This window comes from Lepidochelys olivacea (genome assembly GCF_965140295.1).
Source record: "Lepidochelys olivacea isolate rLepOli2 genome assembly, chromosome: 6".
NCBI classification, from domain to species: Eukaryota; Metazoa; Chordata; order Testudines; family Cheloniidae; genus Lepidochelys; species Lepidochelys olivacea.
The window spans coordinates 112,579,223-112,606,397 of record NC_140416.1 but is presented as its reverse complement, the minus strand read 5'-3'; the positions used below and the strand labels follow the sequence as shown (position 1 = coordinate 112,606,397).

Genomic DNA, 27,175 nt, shown 5'->3' with positions numbered 1-27,175 from the left:
AAATCAAAACAATGGTTTGATAGCTTTATATTTGGGAGACCTGTAATAGGGTAGCTGTCTTGCCAATGTGCACCTGACCAAAGAGAAACAATTGTCTGTTTCAGCTATCAAACACTGAATTTTGTCTTGCACTGGTATCATTCCAGAATGTCCTCAAAATTGGATATATTTTGAGTGATTGGATGCTAAATTGTTTTGTGGTAAACTGAGGTAATCTACTCTGTGTTCTCTTGGATTAGCTCTTGTGAACTTGAAACAGCTAAGAATCCAGCAGGTAGTGGCACTAATAGCAGTCCACACCAACACATTTAGGAGCACAATTCGATGTTCGACTTCCTTAGCATGTGGAATAAGTTCATCTTTGTAAGGTGCTTTGAGAACACAGCTGCAAGAAATATCTTGGTTAAATTCTGGCAGAACTATGTTGCTTATAGAATTGAAAAATAAAATCAAGCTGATTTAAAAACTTTATATTTTGTGCTGCTAGCACTAGGCCAGGGTCTGCTACTAGTCTGTGCTAACCCTATGGTCTGTCAAAGCTCCCTGTCCCCTCCAGGTTCCAGGGATGACCACTGGAGTAGGAGGTGCAGCCTGAATGGGTTTAGCTCACCTCTGTCTCTGGACCATAGCTCTGTGTGAAGGGGGGAATTCAAGTGCCATATAAATCCAGCATCTACTCCTTTAAAACTTCAAAAGATGCATTTAAATTTCCAGAAGGAACTGAAGTAGCAGCCATGAAGTAAAGCTTCACACTAGCATACTCAAATTACATAGTGCTATCTGGAAAATCCCCTTAGAGGTGGAGAAGTAAAGAACTATCTGTTGAGCATGCATGGAGGCCTCTGCTTTCAGAGGGGGACATGTGGTGGTCCCATCTAGTATACATTTGACATGTCAAAAGACATGAGCTGATGAAACTTCAGTGCTTCCGTGACACTTTTCTAACTTCTTACAAATATTTGGCAGTCGGAGAAGCATATTATAAGGTTTCAATGTCTTGCACATTCAGAGCTTAAAATGGCTTTGAATTTTAAAGGAAGCTTAGTGGAAGGGTAATCAGTGTTTGGTATTTTGGGCCTGAGGGAATGGGTAATGTGTTACAATCTTGTAAAAAGCATATACGGGAAGACTTATTATAATAACTTCACTGAGTCTAGAAAAACATTTGTGGACTAAGCGATAGACCAAAAAATGCTTATGGACTCTGTCAGGGATGGATTTGCGTAACCTGTAGAAGACCACAGAATTGTCAGATTACAGTTTGTAGCTTTAAAGAAAGTGCTAATGTGTAGGCATACAAGTGCAGTTGAGTGGAGTAAGTTTCCTTCATTCTTGGGTGCATGCTAATGTAGTTAGTTGGACTGGCATCCGAAACCCAAAAACAAAACCTTTAAATCTGAATTTGGGAAGCCTTTATCAAGCCCATAACCTGACCAGGCACCAATTAAACAAAATACCTGATTTGTGAAGTTAAGCTATTTATCATTCCCTTAATGTAATTTTTTTTCTGACATGTTGAGATTTAAGTTTGCTATTTTAGGGTTCTAGGAAAGACTCTTTAACATTGGAGATTTTAAAGATCTGATAAAGAATGCTAAGGCTTAGAGACCCTATTTTATGAGCAGGCCAAAACTGCCAGATCTTCTTCTTGTACTTCCTGTCTTTTTCTGATCCATCCCCTTCCCTTTCAGTGCTTTCTCTTCTGCTTCCTCTCAAATTTTCCTAGCCCAGTATCTTGTTAAAAAGATTTATGCTTCAAAGAGATGCTTTAAGCAGCATTACGTTACTTGTGATTGGGAGAAAATGAATGTGTTGGGTTTTTTTGTTTGGGGTGGAAGGAAGGGACAAATTGCATGGATGTAAAGCTGATGCAAAGGTCTAGCTTCTCTCCTCTCAAACATAACAGGCCCTGCTGTCCACTCTCCAGCTGTCATTTGATTTAGTCTTGTCTACAGAGGGATTAAACTGCATTAATTGTGTGCACCCTCTCATTCAGAATTAAAGTGGCCTTAATTCAGTAAACCAGTTATCATACAAGTCCCACACAGGAATTTAATGCAGTTTAACTCATCTATTTCTAATTCACACCATTAGTTAATTTGGATTAAATTTCGTGAGTGGCCTCAAGTAGACAAGCCTTTAGATAGAATCCTTTTCTTTTCTACTAGGAGTGGGAAGGAAGATTGTCTTGGCCCAGCATAATCCAGCGTAGACCCTTAGGAAAGCAGGCTAGTGTCTGCTTGGTAAAGTAGCTTGCAATGTAACTAGCTGCCAGCCTGCTACTTGTGGGTCCTGGCACATCTCCTTCTTTACTGCAAGTCTCTGTGAAGAGGGGATAGACTCACATGCACTTTCCTCTCTTATATGCTTTATCCCACTTTAGAATAAGATCAGACATAAAATATAAGAAGGCCACAGAGGCAAAACACTGGTGGTTGTCTTCTAAATCCTCCTTTGAAGGGCTGCAAGGTCTCAGCTAGAGCTTGTGGAAGTGGTGGTTCAGCAGAGGCTAATTTCTTCAGAACCTACTTTCTGATATGGCGGAAAAGTATTGAAATTAACAGGAGGTTTCTGGGTATCTGTTTGCTTGCAGATGACTGGTAGGTGGTGCCTATGCACCAGCCAGTAACTACCTTTTTGTTAATGTAAAACCCAACCCGTGTCAAAGGCAGTTCTGGTGGTAAACTGGGAAATCCTTCTTCTGTTTTTTGTTTTGTTTCTTGAGTAGGTAGAATCTATGGCACAGCTACCAATTGCAGATACAGCTATGGCATCTCTGGCTGAGCCATTTTTTTGCAGGGATTCCTTTCCCAAAGACCAGGTGGACTGCGAGGTCTGTTAACTCAAAAGAAACTCTAAGAGCATCAGCTGTTATGCAAGCCTCTCTGCCACCTTTATTTCCAAAGAAATAGGCATGTGGGAAAACTTATTTCTGATTATGGAAAAAAGTCAAATTGCTACTGAGTAAGGTGTCTCTTGTCTGTCTCTGTAGCACACACTTCCTTTAATCGATAAGACTTGCAGCAAGATAGGTTTCTTAAATACCCTGCCAAGTAACCTTGGCTAAGAACTAGGGAAAGTCCCTTTGCCCAATTCACAGAAGTGAAGTTTCGTAGGCTGCCTGGAGATTTGTTAGACAAGGACATAAAATAAACTTTAAAAGGCAACTCCTTCATCTCATCAAGACCCTCCTTTTGAGCCTTTAGTCAGATTAGAGTGGATTCTACATCCATCTACATCCTTGGTTCTGTTCCTGCAGTTTAAAAAAAATAAATTGGTGGATGGAGATATATAATATATATATCAACTAAACTTACATAATTCTTTAATTTTTGAAGGGAAGATATAGAAAGCATACACTAATGACAGAACTTAAGAGGAAATGCTAGTAAATTGTTTTTGGGAGGGGGCAGGACTTCTACTTCTAGAGGCTATACTTCTATAGTCTTTTTTCTTTTCATGTTTAAATTACTTTTATTTGAAAAATGTTCACTTGACCTCTAGTCCCACTGAAGTCCTTTACCGAAGAGATATAACTATGGCAACTGACATACAAGAGGCCCCATACTGTCATAGTGTGCCTAGCCACGATAGGAGCAAGCAGGGTCACAGGTCTCATGTTCATCTTCTAAAACTGCCAGCAAGACTGTTACACTAATTATATGATTGTCTATTAGTAATTGGATAGACAACACAAACTTACTTTGCATAGGGTGCTGAAACCGTGCAGTGGTAACAGTGTCATTCACTACAAGCCTGGGCTGGACTAGATGTGAACCATAGACCTGGAGATATGGGACTTGATCTTTCCAGGTGGAAACTGTCTACGCATCTAAGCTTTCCTTTTATGCTTTATTTTTATTTATTTGAAACACTTTGTGTTCAAAGAAAACAAATGCTAAAGTGTCTTTATTGAGCACATTTTGTTATAATGCATGAAGTCGGTACATACATGACTACTTCAGGGGTTGTTATAACCTCTTCACAGGAGTAAAAGTATGTGCAATCTTAGATTACGTACTGAAGTTAATCTAGACAAGTCGTACCATGTGATTAACCTTTCATTTTAGGATTTCATGTACATAACATCTGGAGTAGGGGAAGTAATGCTTATTATTGTTTCTAAACACTGAATGCTAGCTAAAGCGCTCTTCTGGTGAACAAATCCTTAATTTTTTTGTATTGCTCATGAAAACTTTTTAATGCTGGCAATCATTAAGTCTTCTATGAAATATGTTTAATGGTAGCAGTTCCTTAAATTTGTGTTCTATGACCCTCTTGTCGGGTGAGACTACTTTAATTTACTGTGATTACCACCTGCCATGATTTATTTCTTTTTAGATTGGCGTTTCCTAGAGAATAATATGAAAGTTAAACAATGGTGAAATGCTATTCATTTAATTGTACTGGAAAAAAATGAACAAGTGATAGTTATCATGAATATTCCATATGTTACCATGAGTTTACTCTCTCTAATTCTAGATGTCTTACTTCCAAATAACACATGCCATCTCACTTTGGCATTTTTAAAGTCATGGATTTCAAATTTTGGCGGGAGGTTCGGTGAAGTGGATGAGCTTTTTTACATACATAAAATAGGATTTATTGAGGGATACATTTGCATATGTCTATTTAGAGCAACCTAGCTGAACATACTGTGGTGGGGTTGTTTTGTTTTTTTAAATTACTCACATCAGAGATCCCCTATTCCAACAATTTATTTACTGGATTTATGCAGATTTTGCAATTTAAGAATAAAAAAGATCAGAGCCTCATATAAAGATAAACTTGTTGATTGACATTGTGTGGGTATGGTGTATTTGGATGCATTTCCTATTGATTATGTTCCATTTCTTAAAGCCATTTCCTATTGATTATGTTCCATTTCTTAAAGTCCTATAAATAACTTTGCAAGGCAGAGAAAAATAAATTTGGGGTTAGTAGCCCTTTAGCAGCTTAAGTTTTAGGTTTTTTTGTTTGTTTGTTTTTTGTACTGAAGGTCTTTTTAACCAATTAATACACACAAATGCAAAATTACTTTTTTCTGTACCAGGCTTGCAATATATTGGGGTTTTTGTTTTCTCTTTATAAAAGATGAAGAGCTGTTAATAGAGAGAATGTCGTACGCTGGTATGATCAACCCTGAGGATCGGTGGAAGACCCTACCATTTAAGGGGCATGTAGCTCATTTTGAAGTGCAAATAAGAGTGAAATGTGATGAGAATTACTATAGCACGCGGTGCAATAAATTTTGCGGACCTCGTAATGACTTTGTTGGTCACTACACGTGTGACCAATATGGAAACAAAGCCTGCATGGAAGGTTGGATGGGAGAAGAATGTAAACAAGGTAATATTTTGTTTACTATTTTACATAATTATTATTGAAACTAAAGGTCATATTGAGGTGAAATCTCTTTTAGCATGCTGCACCAACTATACTGTCATGTGCAATAGCACAATACAAATAGATTTACTTTGTTGCTAAAGCTTGGCAAATAATGGATTTTTCGGTTTGCTGGCAATTCCAAAAAAATAAATTATGGCTCAACTCTAAATGAACTTGATCATTCTCTCTCTTCTTGGCCCAATGCCTATTCACTATCACTATGAATGCAAACTCTATTTTGTTGCTGGGTGCTTCTTTTGCTTTTTTTTTTTTAAAAGCAAAAACAAAAAAAGCCTGACTTGCTCTAGTAAGAGTGAAGTGAGACTCTTGGCAGAATATGATAAAGGGATCTAGTTGCTGTAGCGAGGACTTGTCTGACTGCCTATCAAACCAGGAGGTCTTCAAACCAGTGAATTAAATGCCCTTTAAACTTAAACTGAAGGTACTGGTTAACTTTGTTCAAGGAGCTACCTTTTTAAGAAAAAATGATGCATTATAGCTTTTTAACAGGTTTCTAAAATGAAGATAGGTTTTAATAACATTTTACAGTACCAGATTCAGTAATACTGTGTAAGTTTTTTCCAGTCCTGGAAAAATGTCCTTGTAACTCTTGAAAATGAGGATAAAGCTGTTTTAAAGTTTAATGTATACAAAGCTGAAAGCTTTTTGATGTCTGTTAATGTTCAAGTGCAGTCCTTAAATATACCTGGAATGTTCAATTTAGTCCCACAGCAATTTTCCTCCTATCTTTCAGTTGGTAATTAGCACTAAAATTGTTTTGGTTTTTTTATGACAAACTTCAAGTGATAATCGAACACCAGTTTAGAACTATTGTAGCCAATATTGTATAACTTTTGAAGGTATACTGGTCTTCAGTTCTATATTTAAGTGTCTGAACCCATGTAACAAATCAAATTAATTGGTATAGCATTAAAAATGTAATCCATGTTTGTAGATCCATGCTAGACAAGAGGCTACCTCAGTTGGTTTTATAAAAAGTGAGCTGATTTAATGAAATAGCTAGCTTGAAGAGCTAGATGGGGTTTTTGTTTTTGTTTGTTTGTTTTTTAAATAGTTGTGATTGTTTGTTGTCTGTGTAAGAATTAATTGAAAGGAAAACTGTTTTAGGAATGAGCAACAAATAAGCTACTCCATTATGAAATTGTTCTAATTACTGGGCTAGGAGCCAGTGTTTCTGTATTAACTGAAGTCTTACTGCCCATACTAACTGAAGTCTAAACCTTTTTTCTGTTCACAGCTGTATGTAAACAAGGATGTAATTTACTCCATGGGGGTTGCAGTGTACCTGGGGAATGCAAGTAAGTATATGTACTTAGCTATTTTAGTGTGAAGGAAGAACACTGGCTTTCCAGTACTTTGCTTTTAGCAGTGATTTTTAGTAATCAGGCCATGTACATAAAATAAAAATTGTCTGGCTGGGTATAGGTATGGATTCTATTCAGACCATGCCATATTAAGTTACATTTATTTCAGACTTTGAGTTTCACAGAAGCAGACAACCTCTGAAAGTAACAAGTTCTGTGTTTGTGACTGAAGGGATTTGCAAAAAACACAATTGGGATTAGATGAGGCGCTTCAAACAAGAACCAGCACTTTATTTAAAGATCACCTGTGATAGCAGAAAATTTTATTAACCTACACTAACTTTGAATATTTCTAGGTCTCCCATAGGTCTCATCAAGGGCTTTCGAAAAAACAGACAGTCTTTCATTTCAATTTGTTTTTATTTATTTATTTTTAAAGAATGGGTTATATGGGTAGATGGTCCTTTCCCAACTGCAGCACAGAAGGTAAATTCTGGATCAGTGCCATACTCAACCCTTTTCTTGAGGTGATATTTTTCAACTGAGAGAACACTAAATAAAACACTGCATATGAATTCTACCTCAAGCCAGGCCTGTTCTTCGGGTTTCCTTGTTGATACTAGATATGTCCCAGACTCTGGTTCCCTCTGGGTTGAACCACTTAACTCCACTCTGAAAATAAAGGGGAGGTGAACATGTAGTGTCTGCCACAGTGAACATGAATTGGTCATCACTTCGATGCAGGAGTTCTAACATCAGCTAACAGGGTCGGTCAAGAGAGAACCAGTGCTACCTTATTGCAGCTGGCTTTGTAAATATACTTGTCCCAACTCTTCAAAACTTGCCGCTTGCACAAATATTCAAAAATGTTTGTGGCCACAGCGTAAGCATCAGTCTATTCTCCTGTAATTGTGTACTACTTGCCAACTTATCAAAACACTGAGTTCTCTGTTAATTAGACTCATTCTTTATTTGCAAAGAAAATATCTTGCAGCTCTCAACATGAAAGTCTTGGCTGACTGAGGTTCGTTCCTGTTTTGTGGAATACAAGAAAAAAGCCGGGGGGGGGGGGTAGTTACATAGCCTACTAAACTCACCCCTCCTTTTCAAAAAAATTTTCTTTTCCTTTTCTCCGCTATGACTGGAGAGGTGTTAACGGGCTGCTTACCTTGAAGGGTCCCTTGAAATATATTTTAACTACCTATGCTAAAGAATCTGTTCCACTTCGTATTTAGCTGTGATGCTTGGAGTTCTTTTCCCAGACCTGAAGAAGAGCTCTGTATAAATTCGAAAGTGTCTGTCTGTCGCCATCAGAAGTTGGTCCAATAAAAGATATTACCTCACCTACCTTGTATCCCTAATATCCTGGGATCAACACAGCTACAACATCATTGCTTACAATGTTATAAAAGGCATTTGATTTCACTGCCACCAGTTCAGACCGTGACTCTGACTTGGGCAAATGACCATCCGCTTAAATTGGGAATGTTCCCCAATGGGAAAACGCTTGAGGGGAAAAAAAACTGAGCATCTACTTTCCTGAATTATGGTTCAGGCAGGCGGGGCATCTTTGAAGCTTTATTGATGTCCAGGTAGTACCACACGATCTCTTTGGCCCAGCGTAGTGGGATGTGAGAAGGCATCTAAGGAAATACTGACTGAGATGAAAAGACAACACAAACTTAGGCTAGGTCTCACATGTAATCGCTCTATGCCGATGTGGGAGAGCTCTCCAGTTGGCATAACTACCTCCCCCAACAAGCAGCAGTAGCTGGGTTGGCAGAGCATTGTTCACACTGGCGCTTTTGTCAGAGAAACTTATGTCAGTCAGGGGTGTATTTTTTTTTTCACATCCTCACCGGCAAAAGCTTTACCGAAAAAAAGTGCTAGCGTGGACATAGCCTTAGGCAAAGCAAGGTAGTACCTTTTTTACAAGGGCGGGGGGGAAGCTAGACAGATAACCATGTAGGAGAGGTAGTGTAAGAGCCTTTATTTGTTTCAGCAAGATGAGGGTAAATAGGAATGCGTTCTAGCAGAAGAGAGTGCAAGAAAATACCTTTGAAAGGTTCAAAAGGGAAAACACGTAGGACCCTAAAGATTAGGTTGAGGCTCCCAAGAGACCAGATGCATTTGAAGGGGGCTTTTTAAAGGGGTAGCTTTAGAAACCAAGAGGATATTGTAACAGGATTCCCTTTAGTTTTAAAGGACATGAAGAGCTGTTTCTTTATTTGATATCCATATGGCCCTTCTAAGGTATCCCAGTTGAGTTAAATTTCAGAAAAGTAGAGTCCCAGTTTCTTTTAAGGGCTCTGACTAGAGGCTTTTCCCATTATTCTGTTCTGTCTAGTTGGATTCACTCCAATATATTCAGGAAGTTTAAACAGCAGCCTCTCTTTTGCTGGAAGAGAAGATAGCAGAGGAAAGTCTAGGTGTAAAAATACTCCAGATGGATTGTATTCCACCTGCCAGATTCTTGACAGATGTGAAAATACACCTAAGGTCTCAACAGAAAGTGGCAAACACTACCAATTTGGTTGTCTTAATGTACCTTCTACCCACATGCACCTCATTTGAAAGCTGCTTATGTCTATTATAAGATGCGGTATGATGTGGAGCTATCAAGTGGTGCCATTTTCATAGAAATGAAGGTAAACAATGACACCATCAAGACATGCAGGTATTTCAGTGGTCACTTTAATTTGTTTGTTAGCTTAATGATGGTCTATTATTTCAAGACACAAAATTGGATTTCTTTGTGACCTCAAAGCATCACAACAAACTAAAGAGTAAAACAAAATCTAATTAACTTGAACAGGTATCCTGGAAATATAATAATGCTGGTGACATTTCTAGTCACCATCATTATTGTGATTTTGTTCATCGTTATGATCTCTGCCGAGCATGCATGGATTACCAAGTCTTCATTGCCTTGGCACGTACATATTTCTGTGCAGGGAATATTGTTCTGACTACAGACACAGTTGATTGTGCAGTGATCCCTACTGGTACAGGCACAAATAAGATCTTGTAGAAACTCGGATGCTGTTGGGCCCTTGAAGAATACATGAAGTAGTTCATCACCCACACTTTTCCATCTATGTTGCAATGGTTTATCTATATGTGAAGATATCCCAGTCTTTTCCAAGATGCTTTTTTGATATACTCTTCAAAACTGTCTTCACATGGTGAATGTTTAGCCAGTGACTTGTCCTTGTTGATGGCTAGATTGAGGCGCAAACAATCCAGCTTTCTGTGGATCTCCTTTCCAGCTCTAGTAATCTACCAACTTCCTTGCTGCAGAAATTGCAGCTTATCCATCACCCTCTCCCAGTTTGGCAAGATCTCTGAAGCAGTGGGCTCTTTGTTTTGTTTTTTTTCCCCACCAATACCAAATAAGGATGACAGATCCTTGCTAAGGACAGCGTTCTGTGGAAGGGAAGACCATTTTTGGACTGATAGCTGCTGTGATTGTCCCTCTCGCCCGACTTCTGTTTGGTGGTTTTGGCCATGTCAGCAAATGTAGTGATGCTAGGTTTCTTAACTGTCCGAAGAAGCTACCTGTCCCATTAAATCAAATGTTCATCTCTCAGATCTCTCCATTTGTTCTTCACCAACATCTGTTATTTTAGTAGAGGCTCTTGTATGTCTGTCACATGCAGTCCATTAAATATGTTGATAAGTACCTTTTGGCTGTGACTCAGTGTCAAATGGGTTTGTCATATTGTGGATGACATGGCTGGGAAGAGAGAACATTCTTTTCATCCCTCTTCAATGCAGAGTCAAGGACTTTTTTTGTAGATGTATGTTTGCTGCTACTTGTTTTGCCATTTCGTTCATAGGTTTTGCATATTCATAATATAAAGCTGTGTATTTTCATCTCTAACACTGTAGCTGACCTGTACTTAAGCATAACTGAATTAAAAAGCTAGTTTCTAGAATATTTCAAAGGCTAGTACTGCATGCAGAGCTAGCTGCAAACTAAAACCTTCTTCCAGGCAGACTAGATGTTGCATTGTATGTACAAAAGCTTACAAATGGAGAAGCATTACATTAGGAATTCAAATACATTTATCTTCCACTATGCAATACAAACTGTGGGCATGAAATCTACTGCTACTGGTGCACAATCTTCAGTGTTAGCTTGATCTGGTCAGCAAATGTCAATTGGAAATATAGGAAATGTTTTCCCTTGTAAAATACTTCAACAATTAAGAATATGCCATGTGAAAACATTTCATGTTAGTATATTGCAAAATGTAGATATTTGCCATTTTTCCTGCATGTTAAACAGCTTCATCACTTCTGGGGGGGAAAAACTTGCCTGTGCAAAACCAAAAAAAAAAAAAAAAAAAATCCTGTAATGTCATAGTTTTGGCCAATAAGCACCACCTTAAGGTGTTTGAAATTAACTGAAACAGCAAAAACTGTAGTCATAGTCATATTGGAGTATTTCTAGAACTGCAAAAAATGACACTTTCTCCTTTTGGATACCATTGTTTCACCTCGCCTACAGTCTTCCAGCACCACTTGACAGCTCTTCTTTTGAACATACCATTGGAAAGCTTACTTTATGTATATGGGGGGTGGAGAGGTGTAGGGAGGGTTCATTAAACTCCAAAAATATGGCCCTTTTTGGAGACTTGCCTCATACCTACAAATGATGTCACGAATCCATGGAAATTGGTTAGCAAGTAGAGAGACTGTTAGAATTAACTAAGGTATCAAAGATTTACTAGTAGGTCGATACTACAGTTTTATACCCTGTTTAAAAAAAAAAAAAAAAAAGCCCTTGATCTTCATGTCCTTCAAAGAGATATTGGACTGATCTATAGAAGTTAATACAATGACACTAAAGCTCCCATTAATGCAACAAGTCTTAAAATATATTTCCGTAAGTGATTTGTTACTGATTGGACAAGCCAGCCTCACAGTTGGTACTTAATGTACCTCGTTCTTGCATGCCATGGTAGAGATTGGTGTACTTTAGAAAATAACACTTTGACTAGATGGTAGAAATTTTCTATAAAAACGTGGAGTGAAGTATAAACAAGACTTGCAGGCACGACCTTATGTTTACAGCCTTGCAAGGAAGACTGTTTAGATATACTTGGGATAATTGCATTTGGAGCTATTGAATTATAATCTAAATTCCTTCTTTGGATTTTTGGACTATTGCCACCCTCATTTAACAGGTAAAAACAATGACTGCTTTCTAACTCTCTAAAGGAAAATGAAAAATGGGAGGAAGGCGAATGGGTGTGAGAGGAGTGGAAGTCTGCTGGTGCCAGTTGTCTGGCTCATAAACTGATTTGCCCTATTCTGAAACTTCACAATTGTTTTTGTATACAGAAAGAATTTCAAAATCTGTTTTTAATCTCTGATTTAGTGTGAGGATCCTAATTATAGCTTTTTATTGAAGTAGCTTTTTGCTTTCTTACTCTTGATATCAAGTAATTCAGAGTGATTCCTTGGACTAAGTGCTTCTGCAGAGGCAGACCTTAGAACCGTAGCAGTCTGAAGCAGCCATTCCACTGGTAAATAACTAAATGCTCAGTTATGCCTTTGGCAGGAGCAGGACTGTCATCCTTATCTGCTGGAAAGCTTTCTTGCCTCTGATTTTTAAGTCCTTTTGTTAGTGTTGCTTGAGCTATTTATCAATTAATCTTTTTGTCTGGTTAGCACTGTAGGAAGGAAAACAAAAATAAAGGTCTTCATTTTAACTTGTTTTGGGAAACCCTATAGCAAGCCCCTGTAAAAAGTTATCTTGAGAACTAATGGTCTGATGTGTCCTGTGGTTGGGGGGCGAGGAATAGGATTTTTTTCATTCTGTTTTATTTTCTTCTCTTGAGAAAGTGGTGGTTATGCTGGTACCTCATTCTAGAATAAGTGTCAACATGGAGTTGACAGGTTTCAGAGTAGCAGCAGCTGTAGCTCACGAAAGCTTATGCTCAGATAAATTTGTTAGTCTCTAAGGTGCCACAAGTCCTCTTTCACATGGAGTTGAGTAATTTTAAAGTATTTTACAGGGCATAACATTATAAGTAGGAATTCTACTTGGTAAGGAATAGGCTGTGCTTCAGAAATGGCTTTCCTCATGTGGTGGTGATTTTACTGCAGAGTCCATTCAGAAGAAACAAGCATGAAAGCTTGCTCAGATGACAGGCAAAATGACATTGATATCAAACCAATTGCTTCTTGTGTAGATCGGAATCAACCGTTAAAAACGGTCTGATAAAATAGCTAGATTTGAGACCACCAATCTGCCTTAAAAACTGGGTTTTTCTTAAGTTGCTGGCTAAGTGCTCTTGTTGATCACAGTACCTTGAGCTGATTCACATCACAGACTATTGTTTAAAAGTTCAGGTGGTGAGGGTGATTTGTTTTTGTGTTTGGTGCGTGGATTTTTTTTACAGTTTGGACAACAGCAGATCTTAAATACTAGATTGTATTGTTTTTTCTATACAACAATGGGTTAACTTTGGTCCAACAGTTATTTGTTGAGGTAACCTTATTCAGAGTAACTGGGCCCTGCACACCACAGTGATCCCGGATGGCCAATAGATATGGGGGAACCTAAAGGCTAGTTCTTAGATGGGTTATCTGTGTCTTTTGGTACCATTCTCAACAAGTTGTCATTGACTTAATAATTTAATCTCTCATTTCCTCATGATCCACTTTGGCATGTGTTTGGAGAAGTTCCAGGTATGTCTAGTATCCGAGCTACATTGTTCCCACCTTGCCAGGATGGTAGTGCTGTGTATAAAGCCTGTGTACTTTCCTTTAGTTTCTCTGTAAAAGCTTAAAAATAATCTTGCTTCAAAAACAATTTAAAAGGCCCAAATCTCAGTATTCAATATGTTATTAAATTAAAACTTAATCAGCATAGAACTATGGTAGGTGTATATCATGCATCTGTTCTTCAAAAAAAATTCATTTCTAAAATATAAAGAGAAACGTGTCCTATAGAGGATGTTTAGACGAAGTCAAATGGACTGGAAATGAGATTTTGGCCAGCATTGTTCATTGGGGTGGTATCAGTGCCCCCAGGTACGCTTGCTCCCCCTCTCCGAGAGATAAAGAGCAGTTGGGCCCAATCTTTCCTCATTTCTTTCTTACTGCCTGTGCTTACAAGAGGGAACCCTTGGCAGTGTCCACTGCTTTTTGCACACTATGCAATTTAAGTCCTCTCTTCGTGTGTATATGTGTCTGTATAATTAGTACTAGTGTAAATAGTACAGTTGTAGTTAGTGTAGTTTTAGGATTAGTTGTTTAAAGACTGTTCAAATACAACAGTAACCCCCCTCCCCCCCAAAAAAACAAAACAAAACAAAAAAGCGTTGGGGCCTTTTCTCACACAGGGGTTTAAAACCTATGACTGAAGCGAAGTCTCCAGGCTTCTTTTAATGTGGTTACCCTGCTGAATACCTGGGACTCAAGGTGCCTTTTCTGTTTTGGTGTAGAGGGCATATTCCTGATAGGTGTTCAGTTTGGCATTCTTTCTTGAGAAGACGAGGGAGGCCCAATTTAAGCTTTTCTCAGATCTGGAGGGAAAAAGCCTCTAACAGACCTGAGCAGACATCGCTAAGCACTCCTCATTGAGCTTGTCCAAGAACAGGTTTTAAAACCTGGATCCCCAATTCAGTGTCCTCTTCTAGTAACTAGACAGCATTGTCTCCTAATATATAACAATTTAACTCTTAAATTTAAGCAGACTATACCTATTTTAAGTAAATAACTAGACATGGCTATTGTTTTGGCTTGTGCAACACCATCCTGTGTATGTCATCAGAAGATTTAGTGGATTTTTTTCCACCCACTGAATGATGCATTTTGCTTCTGTCATTAGCATCACTGGATTTGCTTTGTTTTCCTGTCATAAATGTTTTGGCTAAAATTTCTAATTGAAGTCTAAGTGCAGGAGGAGTTTTATTATTGTCAGGAAGGTTCTGTAGGGAAAAAAATACACATGTGAGTAACAGGACACGGTTGTGATGTTTGCTTCTGCCTTGCAGGATGTAGGATTTTTATTTTAGGCTGAAGTGTTTCAGCTCAGCCTTTGGAAGTGTAATGGGTTCCTTCCGCTTCCTTGAACTGCTTTAACCAAAAGAGTGGTAGGAGCCTAATGTTCCGCAGCCTGCCAGGAAACATGGTAGAGGGATACTGAAGCTCATCTTAATTAATTAGCCTCTTACAATTTGTATGGCAACTTCCACCGTGTGTGTGTGTGTGTGTGTATATATATATATGTGTGTGTGTGTGTGTTTATAAAATCTTCTTACTATATGTTCCATTCTATGCATCCCATGAAGTGAGCTGTAGCCCACGAAAGCTTATGCTCTAATAAATTTGTTAGTCTCTAAGGTGCCACAAGTACTCCTGTTTGGTTTTTTTTTTGAAGTGCAACTGTAGTGGTGAAGTATCTGTTAATGCAGATATAATGAAAGAATCCTGCATATTGTATTGAGGAGTTTTATCAGTCTATAGAAGTGTGGTCTGCAAATTGGCATAAATCTGTGCCCCCCCCAAAAAGGATTTTTTTGATGGGGGCGTGTGTGTGTGTGTGTGTGTAAGCCATTCAATTCACGTTACTCTTAAAGAGAGACCAGTAAAAACAAAGTGATGGGACTCAAGATCACTAGATTCAGCCCACTTGCAGTTAATTTCTTTTAGAGATAATTAGCCTTTAAGGTGGGCTTTAGCTCTGAGTGTAAATAAGTTTTTCCTCACCTTTGTTTTGAACATTGATAATAATAGATTTGTTACCACCAGGGCTGGAAATATTTAGCCAGACCATGAAGCCTACTAGCTGAAAGTAGATGCAAAAGATTAATTGGACTCCCCAAGGGAAGTCCATATGCAATTCCAAGCCCAGCTGCTTTCAGTTGTTGAGATTCCTGTCAGGGTGCTATCCCTGGACCCTATGCATGGAGTCTGACTCATGTGACAGTCTGACATATGAAATGCTCCCCTGGCTTCTGCAAGGGAGGAGCTCTCAAAATTAAGATGTCCCTCTTCGTAAGTCAATTTCGCTGCTCTGGTCACCCAGACCTGAAGAAGACCTCTGAGTAACTTTGAAGGCTTGTGTCTCTTGCCAACAGAAGTTGGTCCAATAAATATATATAATTACCTCACACACCTTTTCTGTCTGGTCACTAATGTTAGTTTTGTTCAACAGTAACGTATGTTACGAGTTTTGTCTAGTGAAACTTCAGCTCAGCTACTTCTCTCATAGGAAAGAAGTGTGCAGCTAAATCCTGACTTCCACAGATCTATGTGGCTAGGAGAGAGAGAGAGTGGTGATTTAACGAATTCCAGTGTACAATGTGCTGTTCTATAGCCTCTAAGTCATTGGCCTATTTTAAACACTGGTAGGGATAGCCTGATTGTCTTGGTAGGTGAATAAGAGAGGAATAACATTCAAGTGTCTCCAGTGAGTCTACTTTGCAAACACTTGTGGTATTCGCAAAAAGAAAAGGAGTACTTGTGGCACCTTAGAGACTAACCAATTTATTTGAGCTTTCGTGAGCTACAGCTCACTTCATCGGATGCATACCGTGGAAACTGCAGCAGACTTTATATATACACAGAGAATATGAAACAATACCTCCTCCCACCCCACTGTCCTGCTGGTAATAGCTTATCTAAAGTGATCATCAGGTGGGCCATTTCCAGCACAAATCCAGGTTTTCTCACCCTCCACCCCCCCACACAAATTCACTCTACTGCAGGTGATAGCCCATCCAAAGTGACAACTCTTTACACAATGTGCATGATAATCAAGTTGGGCTATTTCCTGCACAAATCCAGGTTTTCTCACTAACACGGCTGTTACTCTGAAACTTGTGGTATTATTTCTGAGTGTTAAACTAGATCCATTTTTCCTCTCAAAAGCTTAAAGTAGAACAAGTTGAAAAATGAAAATAAAGTAAATTACATGCAGTAAATGGCAAAGACTTCCATGAAACAGCAAAGTGAAGAGGATCATGCATTGGCAGGTTTATAATTCCATGTGTTTAACCTAGATCTGGTCTACACTGGGGGGGAGGGGGATCAAGGTCTAAGTTACTCAACTTCAGCTACGTGAACAATGTAGCTGAAGTTGACGTACTTGGATCTAGTCACCACGGTGTCTTCACTGTGGTGAATTGACAGCTGGCACTCCCCCGTCGACTCCACCTGCGCCTCTCACTCCAGTGGAGTATGGGAGTCGACAGGAGAGCACTCAGCGGTCGATTTATCGCATCTAGATTAGACTCAATAAATCGACCCCCACTGGATTGATTGCTGCCTGTCGATCCTGCGGGTAATGTAGACAAGCCCCAAGAATCTGTTTTTGAAAACTAAGGGCCCAATCATACAAGATGCAAGCACCACCAGAGAGATGCCAAGAATCCTTAACCCCTACTAAGGTCAGTAGACTCTGAGCACATCTCAGTACTTTGCCAGATCAGACGCTTCAACTGCATGATGGTTACTAATGTCTGTTTCTTGTTTTGGTAAATACTCCTCTTCCACAAAATGGTTCGACAGATTGGGTCTTAACTTTGTATAGTCTTCACACTTCTAAATCTAATCTATTTGTAGTAGAATATAAAAACTCCAATTAAAGAAACATATTGCAGCCACATTGTCACCCGTTCTTGCCTTTCAATGCTTTTTGCTGCTGTTTCTGAATACAATTTGAGGCTGCAGTGTATACCAGATACTTTTATTTATTTTAAACTCTTGTGGGATATCTTGACCTTGTGTCAGCTGTTTCACACTGCCTTAATGCACTCAGACTTAGCATTTCTACAAATGTATTGGCTGTCAATCCTCATTTACCTACTTTATGCCATGCTTCACTAGTAATGTGAACAAATATTTTATACAAACCTAAATATATTGATGATACAGTTCATGCTAATATAGCTTAAAATAACTGCATATGTAGTAAGCTGCTGCACAATTATTTCCTTTTTGGTTACCTTTATTTAGTTTGAAATTTGATGTCCCTACGTGTTTTGCTAATACTGTTCTTTAAAATAGCCTACTTCAGCCTTAATCTAAACTGTAGGTTTCCATTGTTACCAATCCCTCTATAGTCTAAAGAAAATGCAGCCCTTTTCATTTTGCTTTTGAAAGCAGCTAAGCTAAGTTTGTAGAACTGGTCATTATTTTTAAGGGTTTTTAATTAAAATTACTGAAGATCATGTGCCTGTTGCACTCCCCTTTGTTGATCTTAAACTTGACGTAGAGGACCTGTCTGATCTAAGACTTGATGCGTATGCTTTAGTGATTTCCTGAGGGAAGGTTAAACTATAACAATCTATTTATGGTAACTTCCTTTGTACTGATAGTGACCCAGAAATTTAGATTAAACTAGCTCTGATTTGCTTTTGCATAGCCATGGTCGTAAAGTTAGTGCTAGTAAAACTGGCAGAAAAGGGAAGGGAGAAAGGGACAAGAAATTAACCCCAATCAAGAATCTTAGATTTTCTGAGCCTAGGTGTTTGTACAGGGTGAATTCCACTTTAAATAGGAAAAATGGTTTACAATATTCATAATCGGGTTCAAAATTAATCCTAGGATTATGGAAACTTCAAGTATGCTTTTCCATTCATAATGGCAGAAATTTAATCTAGTCCACTGTTGGCTGCATAAACTGCTTCTCTTTAGACTTTGTTTACTGGGGCGAAATAGATGAATTCTCTTTTTTTCTAAATGTAACTCCACTCCTCTCTAAACCTTTGTTTTTATCATGGTGAACTGAAGTTCTTTTCCTTAATGCTTTGACATGACTTTCTCACAGGTTTCAATACACAAACCATTGAACCAGTTTTTTTTCTTTTTATCACATTTTGCTCTAGGAGTAAGCAGAGATCCATGTAAAAGTTCTCTTTCAAGAAGGAAGTGGAATTAAAGCTGTTCTAGCATCTGCTAATGTAGGATGCGACCAGACTTCCTGTTTGAGAGGAAATCCTAATTTGCTCTTCCTTGTAAACTGAAGACTGATCAGTTTACCACATAGTAACCTTTTGACTCGTAAACATAGTGTTCCTTTGGTTGGACTCCTGGTAGCTTGTAGAAATGATTTCCCTAGGGCTAGTCTGGTAACTCAACGTATACCGGAAACAAAGTTTACAGTTAATGTCATGAACAAGCAGTAACCCTTTCCTACCAAATAAACATTTTTGTGTGTTGTAGCAGGGGCTAAAAGCGCTTTGTAATTCCATTTTTCAGAAGATAATTTATATTGCCCTCTCTGTGCTCCTAGAGCACATCACAATTTTAAAAGAGAAATTTAACCAGTTATTCTGCTTTGCTAATGCATAAGCTTTTCAGTTTCTCATAGCCCATTTAAATAGGAGTTACTGAAACACGCTTTCCTGTCATAGTCACGTTGACATGCAACATTTGTCAGTAGGTATTTATTCTTTGGATTAAAACAGACTTTGTGTTGGCAATAATGAACCAAGTTACAGTAGCTGAAGTGTGTGTGTGTGTGTTGAGAATGCACTTAAATATCAGAATTGTATTGCCAAAATTTAAAACATTAAAGAAATCATGCATGCTTTACCATAAGTAGGTATCCTAGCATTGGAAACAGCTGTACTCTGTGGGTATGTAATTGGTACTGCCTAGAGGATGAATTTTTAGTATGAACTAGCTTTCTAATATTATTTATCTCATTTCACCATGCAACATATTAACACAGGAGGAGAGAACTGCTGTCCTGTAGAGCTTATATATTCTGCAGACTCCTGGCAACCCCCGTTTATCTGAATCTTTTAATTATCTGAATAAACTTTGTCTCCTGAAATATGTAGATAACTGTGTTTACAGTTACCTACAAATTGTGGGGATTACAATGTAAGTAGGAATCTCTAGCACTGTCACTTCCACGGTATAGTTCCAGAAGTTTACCAGTGAGACACTAAACATATGTTTGTACATGAAAAAAGCTACCTTTTATAATATAGATATAAATATAGAAGAGCAGAAATTCAGAGCTTTAAGCAAGGAGTAGTTTGTGTTGGTATTAACACAGAGGACCGAATTATCATGTTGCTAGCGTATGGTCTCAGGAACCACAACTCCTTATTAAACAGTCTAATATATTAGTCCCTAGTGAATGGGGATTCCCTATTTGATTCCTCTCTTCCACTCACAAGGTGGCTACAAATGTTAGTTCTGTTCTTTTACTGCATCCCAAAGGGGTACTGATATTGAGACGCTGACATGGATATGAAAAATGTAGTTTTGTTGCTGACACTCCTCCCTCTCAGAGCATATGAGGATTATATCCATACAATGTAGTCTAACCGATTTTTCTAAAGAGACTTTCTGGATATAGTGAAGCATATTTAATAGCCAGTTCAACAGACAACCAGTTTAAATTAACTGTCAAATAGGATTGTATTGGAAAATTTAGATACTTTTTAAAAAAGACCATCTGAGGTAAGGAAGGAATTCTTGCTGTTTTTGTTGGTGGTAATTTAACATAGTACACCTACTCTCTTGGGGCAGTCTCTTTAATGCTATAATTATTCAGTGAGTTTCCTTCTGACTTAAAAAAGCCATAACTTCTTGTTGGAGACTTAAGTTTTTTTAAAGTGCAAGACAAAACTTCCCTATAGAGCACACAGGTATTTTTGCTAACAGAATTCTGGCCTTGTAGTATATGTCTGCATTGTTACAAAGAAATCCAATCTGAAGGGAAAGGTTTTTTTGAAGAAACCTAGTTTAAAGTTTTGTTACCAAGTGGTTTTTACTTGCTTTAATTTTTGTGTATTTCTCAAGTGTTCATTACTTTATTCTGTCTGCTCCAAGTAAGGAGGACACTAGAATAAGCTGCTAAAGAACAGTGGGAACATAACAGACTAAATCTGCAGAAAGAGTTCTTAAAATAACTCTGAGAAAATTGACAAGACAGCTGCATCTTTGATCACCCCCAGGACTTGAAATAAGTGTAGTACTCTAGAACAAATTAGCTAATCTCTCACCAGCCATCTTCACAGAACAAAAATACAATGTATGCCTCTTGGTCCACTAAAAGAATTTGCAGTCTTCATTTCAAATAATTAATAGGTTATGCAGTCCATCTTTTTACACAACCGTGAGGCATGACAATTTCTAACTGGTGTCAGGCTGGATCTCTTGTGAAAGAACAGGTTTGTATGTGTGTGTACTGTTTTAGAATAAGCTGTTGTGATATTTTGGGGGTCTGCTTTCTTTGTTCCTAGTGAATTATAGTAAAGATTCATACCACTCTTGAACTAGGCAAGTTGCAGAACAAGTTCTAAAAGAGAAAATAACACTTCAATATTCTGTTACATTTATCATTCATTATTTAAAACAAGTGGATTGTTCAACATATAACACTCTAAATACCTGTATTGCAGATAACTAAGCACGTTTAACATGTGCACTTACTTCTTAGGTGTCATTATGGTTGGCAAGGACAGTTCTGTGATGAGTGTGTCCGCTACCCAGGCTGTGCTCATGGGAGCTGTAAAGAACCATGGCAGTGTAATTGTGAAACCAACTGGGGTGGTCTGCTATGTAACAAAGGTACTTAATGTTAATTTACAGGAAAAATTAATAAAATTGCTTGATTAACTGAACTTTTTAACTGTTTTTGCAATGTGCAATTATCTGAGCACATCTGTGACTAATCCTTTTTGTGGCAGATGACTGCTCAACCATCATAAAAATAAAAACATTTTAAGGCAAAGGGCTCGGAATGATACGTTTTCCCCTCTTACTGATACAGTTCTCTCTCTTGTCCATCCTTTCTTATTCCACGGAGAGCAATGAGATGACAGGCTTGCTAGGGATTGATGACTTGAAGTCAAAATGGATTAAGTGGGAGGAGGATATAATGTTATTCAAGCCAGGAAGGCGTTGTATGTCTGCCTGCAGTCTCTTGACTGTGGACTAAAACAGTAACTTTGGGATTTATGTTACACCTGTCAGCTGCCATTTTCTTTTCTTTTCTGTGTCCAGATTTAAACTACTGTGGAAATCACCACCCATGCTTGAATGGCGGAACCTGTATGAACACGGAACCAGATGAATATCACTGTGCTTGCCCAGATGGTTACTCTGGAAAGAATTGTGAAATCGGTACTGATGACCATTGCATGCATCTACTTTAATTTGAAGCTATGTTAAGCAGTTGAAGAGGGGAAAGGAAGCTGTGTGCTCTAAGCAGCCTGCTGGTTTCCCTGCAGTGACACATATCCTGCAGCTAAGCCACATATGGAGAGAGGGAGGAATTGTTTCTTATACTTAAAGCTGCCCTCCCTTTCAAAGCTAGTCATCAAAAGAGGTCCCTTCCAAAATCCAAATTTTTTTTCCTTTCTGGGAAGCAGGAAGAGGATTTTTCCACCAACCTGCAAATTCAGGTCCTTGGAGGGAGGGGTACAGATTGTGTTGCTACCTAGCGTCCTGCTATCTTCCTTCTTAAAGACCTGATCAAAAAACTACTGAAGACAATGGAAAGTCTTCTGCTGGCTGCACTGGAGATTGAATCAGGCCCAGTGTGTCTCCTTTCTTCCTTTTTTTTGTTTTGTTTTTGTTTGTTTTTGTTCTTATGCTGCTTCCCCTTCCTCCCCCCGGTATTAAACTGTACCATATTATTTTGGGAAAAGGGTGCAGGCATACCTTTTTTCTACTGTACTCTCTCCCTCCCTTCTTCCTGTGCGCACATGTGCATATACACCTGGATCATCTTAAGGATGCTACAGGCTTTTGTGAAAGTCACTTCTAGCCCTGACTCCTGTAGTAAAGTAGAAGTCTACCTGGGCAGGTATTCTAACTGTGATCAAAGAAGAGAGAGGAGGGCACATAAATATTTTAATTTTTTTTAAAAAAAAATTACTTTTAGAAAGTCAATGAGCCAGTTATTCCGCTCACTTTGAAGAAAAGAAACTACATTTCCTACAAAGGGATATCACAGTTTGGACCCCATTCAGCAGGATTAAACTATGATTGAAAACTCTGCTCAAGGCCTGCTATGGAGTATTCTCAAGAACAGTTGAGACTAAAATGTTAGTTACAAAACTATGTCCAGGGGAGCACAGAAGAAGAGTTTTGGAGCATAATTCTGTTGTAGCCTCCTCCCCTCTAGCTTCTCTGATGTCAGTGTAGCAGCTCTGAGCCTATCCGATTCCACTCTGAAAGTTACTTCCTCTCTGTTTCATAGCTATGCTATATTTCTTTTATTCTCTTTTCCCTGGTTTTTTTTGGCTGTTCATGTTTGACTGTACTGTAACTATGGTCAGATTATCCCTGAATCTTCTGCATACATCTCCTTTCTTGTTCTCACCATTGCTCCCTGCACTCTTATCCCTGCTCAGTTTAATTGATGGGCTATGACTGCTCACTGAACTCTTCAGACCACTCTGTAGACTACTTCTTCTCTCTTTGTTGCCAAACGTCCTCATTCCATCAAACCTCTTCAAAAATCTCACTCACTTCAGCTATTGTTCCACTGCTAACCTCCAGTGTTTACCACTGGAGCTCCCCATTGCCACTCCAGCATCTAATCTCAATATGATGGTAACTACTTAATGTGACTCTTCCAAATTATCAAAATCTGCTGTTCATGAATCACTGTTGGCAAGGGGAACAGTGTCCCTACTCTGTTTCCTCTGAGCACTTTTCCTCCTTCCTTCTCTCTCCCACTTACCTATTGATCTTGATTCATTGTGTTATCTCCAGACATAGACTGTAAATTTATCAAAACATACCCCTGGCTTAATTTATTCTCATATGGAGCTCTGTGGTCTAGTGGTGCTATGGAAGTAGTAAATTTTGACTATAGCTGTAGCTAGCCGATCTTGTTGCACCAATGTGGATAACACGGACAATAATAGAATATATTCTTCACTTTGTTAAAGTGTGATGGCGGAAGTTTCTAGTTCTCTTGGCAAAAAGGGAGACGGGCTCAAAATGCATGTGTGGCTCCTAATGCCATGGCTTTTTAGCTATAATTACGACAGATTAAGGCTAGACTGCTTGTTGATAAAGTAGATTGGTTTATTGAGCTGTTGTAGTGTTAAATCACTTCTATTGCCCCCACGACTAACTGCTGCCCAGAACAAATTGTATTAAATGTGAACTGGGTAACCTCCTTGTGTGTTAAGGTCAAAAAGGGAAACATTCCCTGATAAATGATAAGCACCTGAATCATCCAGAGTCTAACTTGATTTTAAAATAACTATTTCTCTAGTTGTGTAAAACCTTCCAAAAATAATCCAGTGCATTGCTGTTCTGAGTTTGCAGGCAGCTCTACTTTATAGGTTCCAAGGCCAGAAGAGAGCACTGTGATCATTTAGTCTGACCTCCTGTATATTACCGGCCATCGGACTAATAATATAGTCCCCAAAATAATTCCCAGGGAACAGCCGCAGAGTGAATTACTCTATAAATGAAACCTTTCTCACTTGAACTGTTGCTGTTTATCTTGGGGAAGCTGTAGTAGGAGTATCAGTAGAGAAAGGCACTGGAGCAGTTCAGAAGTGAAAGGTCAAAAAGCAGAGGCTGTGGAGGGAGTGGCAGGGAGAAATAGGTTAGTGGACATACTTCCAAGTGTCAGGTGGTTCTGAGACATTTAGGTGGTCTCTCATTTGTTTCCTAGCAGTTACAGGAGGTGAGAGGCTCATATGAAAGATGATGCCCCTGAGCAGGGTCCAGGTTCAGTCCCCTGATAGTAATCTAGCACCATTCCTATCACAGCAGGTAAGGATGGGAGAGCCTGAGCTTCCCATCTGTTCAGGCATCCTCCCTTTTTTATGTTGCCTCTGGCTAGTGAGTGAGTTCTGGCTAGAAGGTGTCCAATAAAAATAATCTTAGACCCTGGTTGTGGTGTTACAGTGTAATCATTCTACTTAGGAAAACCTTTCTTTTCTCTTTAGCTGAGCATGCTTGTGTATCAAATCCTTGTGCTAATGGTGGAAGCTGCCATGAAATTTCATCGGGCTTCAAATGCCATTGTCCATCAGGGTGGAGCGGACCAACGTGTGCTGTTGGTAGGTACAGTTCAGCTGATTTTAGCATATTGGGCTTGAAGGATTGTTATACACTTTGCTGAATAAGATCTGCTACGTGGCAAAGTAGGTAACATGCTGTGCCAGTTGATTTTTGTTCAGTAGTTGTGAATTTCAAACTGTGTTTTATCAGGTATTTCTATGGTTTTGTTCTTGTGTTACTTAGAAAAACAGGAAGGCATTGAAAGAAGCAGCTAGTTTTGCAGTATAGGACTAAAAGTTAACAAAAGTGTAACTAAGTACCCGTTTGCATTACAAACATGCATCAGACTTGCATACACACTTCGTGGGTGTGAAAGAGTTATACCAGCCTAACTCCCCAGTGTAGACAGGGCTATTCAACAGGAGAGCTTCTCCCATCAACATGGCTGTGACCTCTTGCAGAGGTGGCTTAACTATGCCGACAGGAGAAGCTCTCCCAGCAGCATAGTAGCATCTCCACAAAACTGCTACAGTGGCGCTGCTGTAGCGTGTGTGTAGACAAGCCCTAAGTCTAACTACCCGCTTTATGTAACACAGTGTATGTATGTTATGCCCCAAGTTTCCTTGCACCTAAATAAATCAATCTTCCTGCATAGTAATATATGTTATGAAAATGTTTCTCTTCAAACTGCTTAATTTATAATTTTATGTGTAAATATTTTGTATTCCATTCTATATGGGTTGCGAATTAGTGATGTTTTAACTCCATTACCACACCGGAGCACCGCTTAAACTAGCTTAAGAGCAGAGTCGGTCATGCTGACTTCATATTAGCGATCTGAAAGCCTTTTTAGTTTGAATATGTGGAATTTATTAACCAGTTCATTGTGGGTAGTGTACACTAGTTCATATGCCTTAGGGAATGTTTGGTTTGGTTTGCTTTAACTGAAGGCACCTGTGAAGGAGTACCTAAACCTCTTAATCTGTGCTAATAGATTCAGTGAATCTTCTTACTTTACGAGGACAGAGATCTTCCAGAAAATTTTGGGAATCATACATTTATAAACAATGGTGTACACAGCACTGTACAGTGTGAAAACTGTGTTTAAGTGGCAGCTTTCAGTCCCCAAAGAGATTTTAGTTTCATTGGAATATAGTGGGAAAATACAGAACAGTATACTATCAAAACCAAAAAAAAAACCCACTGTATGTCACCAATGTTGAGGTGTCATAGATCACACACAGAAAGTCCTGAAACTTTTTTCATGTTGAAGTTAAATAAGAACAAAGGTTGAGACTTCCTAGGCAGTGCAGAGGATTTATCCACACTGTTCACTTAAGATGTGTGACTAAATCCCTTGCTCCCTTTTGAAAAAAATCTCAATTCATACTTTCCAGAAATGTTCTATATGGCTATCTTTTCATTTTACAGATATTGACGAATGCGAGTCTAACCCTTGTGCTCGTGGAGGGACCTGTGTTGATCGTGTTAATGGCTTTGAGTGTATATGTCCACAACAGTGGATTGGAGCAACCTGCCAGCTTGGTAAGTAATTGCTTATTATGGCTCTTGAAGACAGTTCCACACTTTGCATTTACTCATTGGGGGTTTTTAAATTTTTTTTTGTGTATTCAGCTCTATTATATCAGGATAGATATTTCAGTGAACTTGTAAGATATGGGTCACTTATTCTTGATATCTTGGTTCCTGCTTAATAGTTTTGGAAGCAAACACTAGTACCTATAAGCATCTAAGCTGACACCTACATACAATTATAACTGATCTTAGAGGATGCCTGTTTACTTTTCTGTTTCAAAATACAATAGTGGTGATGGTAGCTCCTTCTTAATGGTGGCAATGGCTGATTTATAATTAGTGTGACAGTAATTTACTCGGGGGAAAAGCCTTCTCTCACTTTCATAACTAACACTATCTGTGAGATTTGTCTAAGGGGAAGATGTTTTTACTTGCATGTAAAAGAATGTAAATGAATTTGCATTGAAAAGCTACAATATAGAGACTGTTTTCGTGGCATACATAAGTAAAATTCTACTGTTTCTTGTAACTGATGCTTGGATTGCATGGAGGCTTTGCTTGGTGCAAAGGGGGTCTGTTTCTGGGTTTGTTCTTTATTCTCTTCTTTTATCTTGTTTCACAGATGCTAATGAGTGTGAGGGGAAACCCTGTCTTAATGCTTACTCTTGCAAAAATCTCATTGGTGGATATTACTGTGACTGCATTCCAGGATGGAAAGGAGTAAATTGTCATATCAGTTAGTATTTCTTCTTTTAGAGTGTGTGTGTGTGTTTGTTTATATATATATCGACCCAGGGTAACTTTCTCTTTAAAAAAAGAACTATCACAGATTATGGTAACATAGTTCTAAATGACTGAAGGGAAAAGAACTTTTATGCTGTTTCAAAATGCCTCTGTAGCTTTTCTAACTTTTGGCAAAGTAAACTGGGAGTGCATACTGAAGTCTGTAGAAATGCTTTATTTATTGG

General features: G+C 38.6%; 1 protein-coding gene across 2 annotated transcripts in view; it reads left to right on the top strand.

Annotated features, from left to right (window-relative positions):
- Nucleotides 1–27,175, top strand: part of JAG2 (jagged canonical Notch ligand 2) — a 96,468-nt gene that overhangs the window by 43,897 nt on the left and 25,396 nt on the right. Inside the window, exons 4-10 of one of the 2 annotated variants that reach the window (XM_084631345.1) lie at nucleotides 5,095–5,349; nucleotides 6,647–6,707; nucleotides 21,136–21,266; nucleotides 21,702–21,821; nucleotides 24,617–24,730; nucleotides 26,103–26,216; nucleotides 26,830–26,943. In XM_084631345.1, coding sequence (XP_084487471.1) covers nucleotides 5,095–5,349; nucleotides 6,647–6,707; nucleotides 21,136–21,266; nucleotides 21,702–21,821; nucleotides 24,617–24,730; nucleotides 26,103–26,216; nucleotides 26,830–26,943 — 909 coding nt within the window. The remainder of the gene's footprint in view (nucleotides 1–5,094; nucleotides 5,350–6,646; nucleotides 6,708–21,135; nucleotides 21,267–21,701; nucleotides 21,822–24,616; nucleotides 24,731–26,102; nucleotides 26,217–26,829; nucleotides 26,944–27,175) is intronic. The other variant, XM_084631346.1, reaches the window with a different exon arrangement.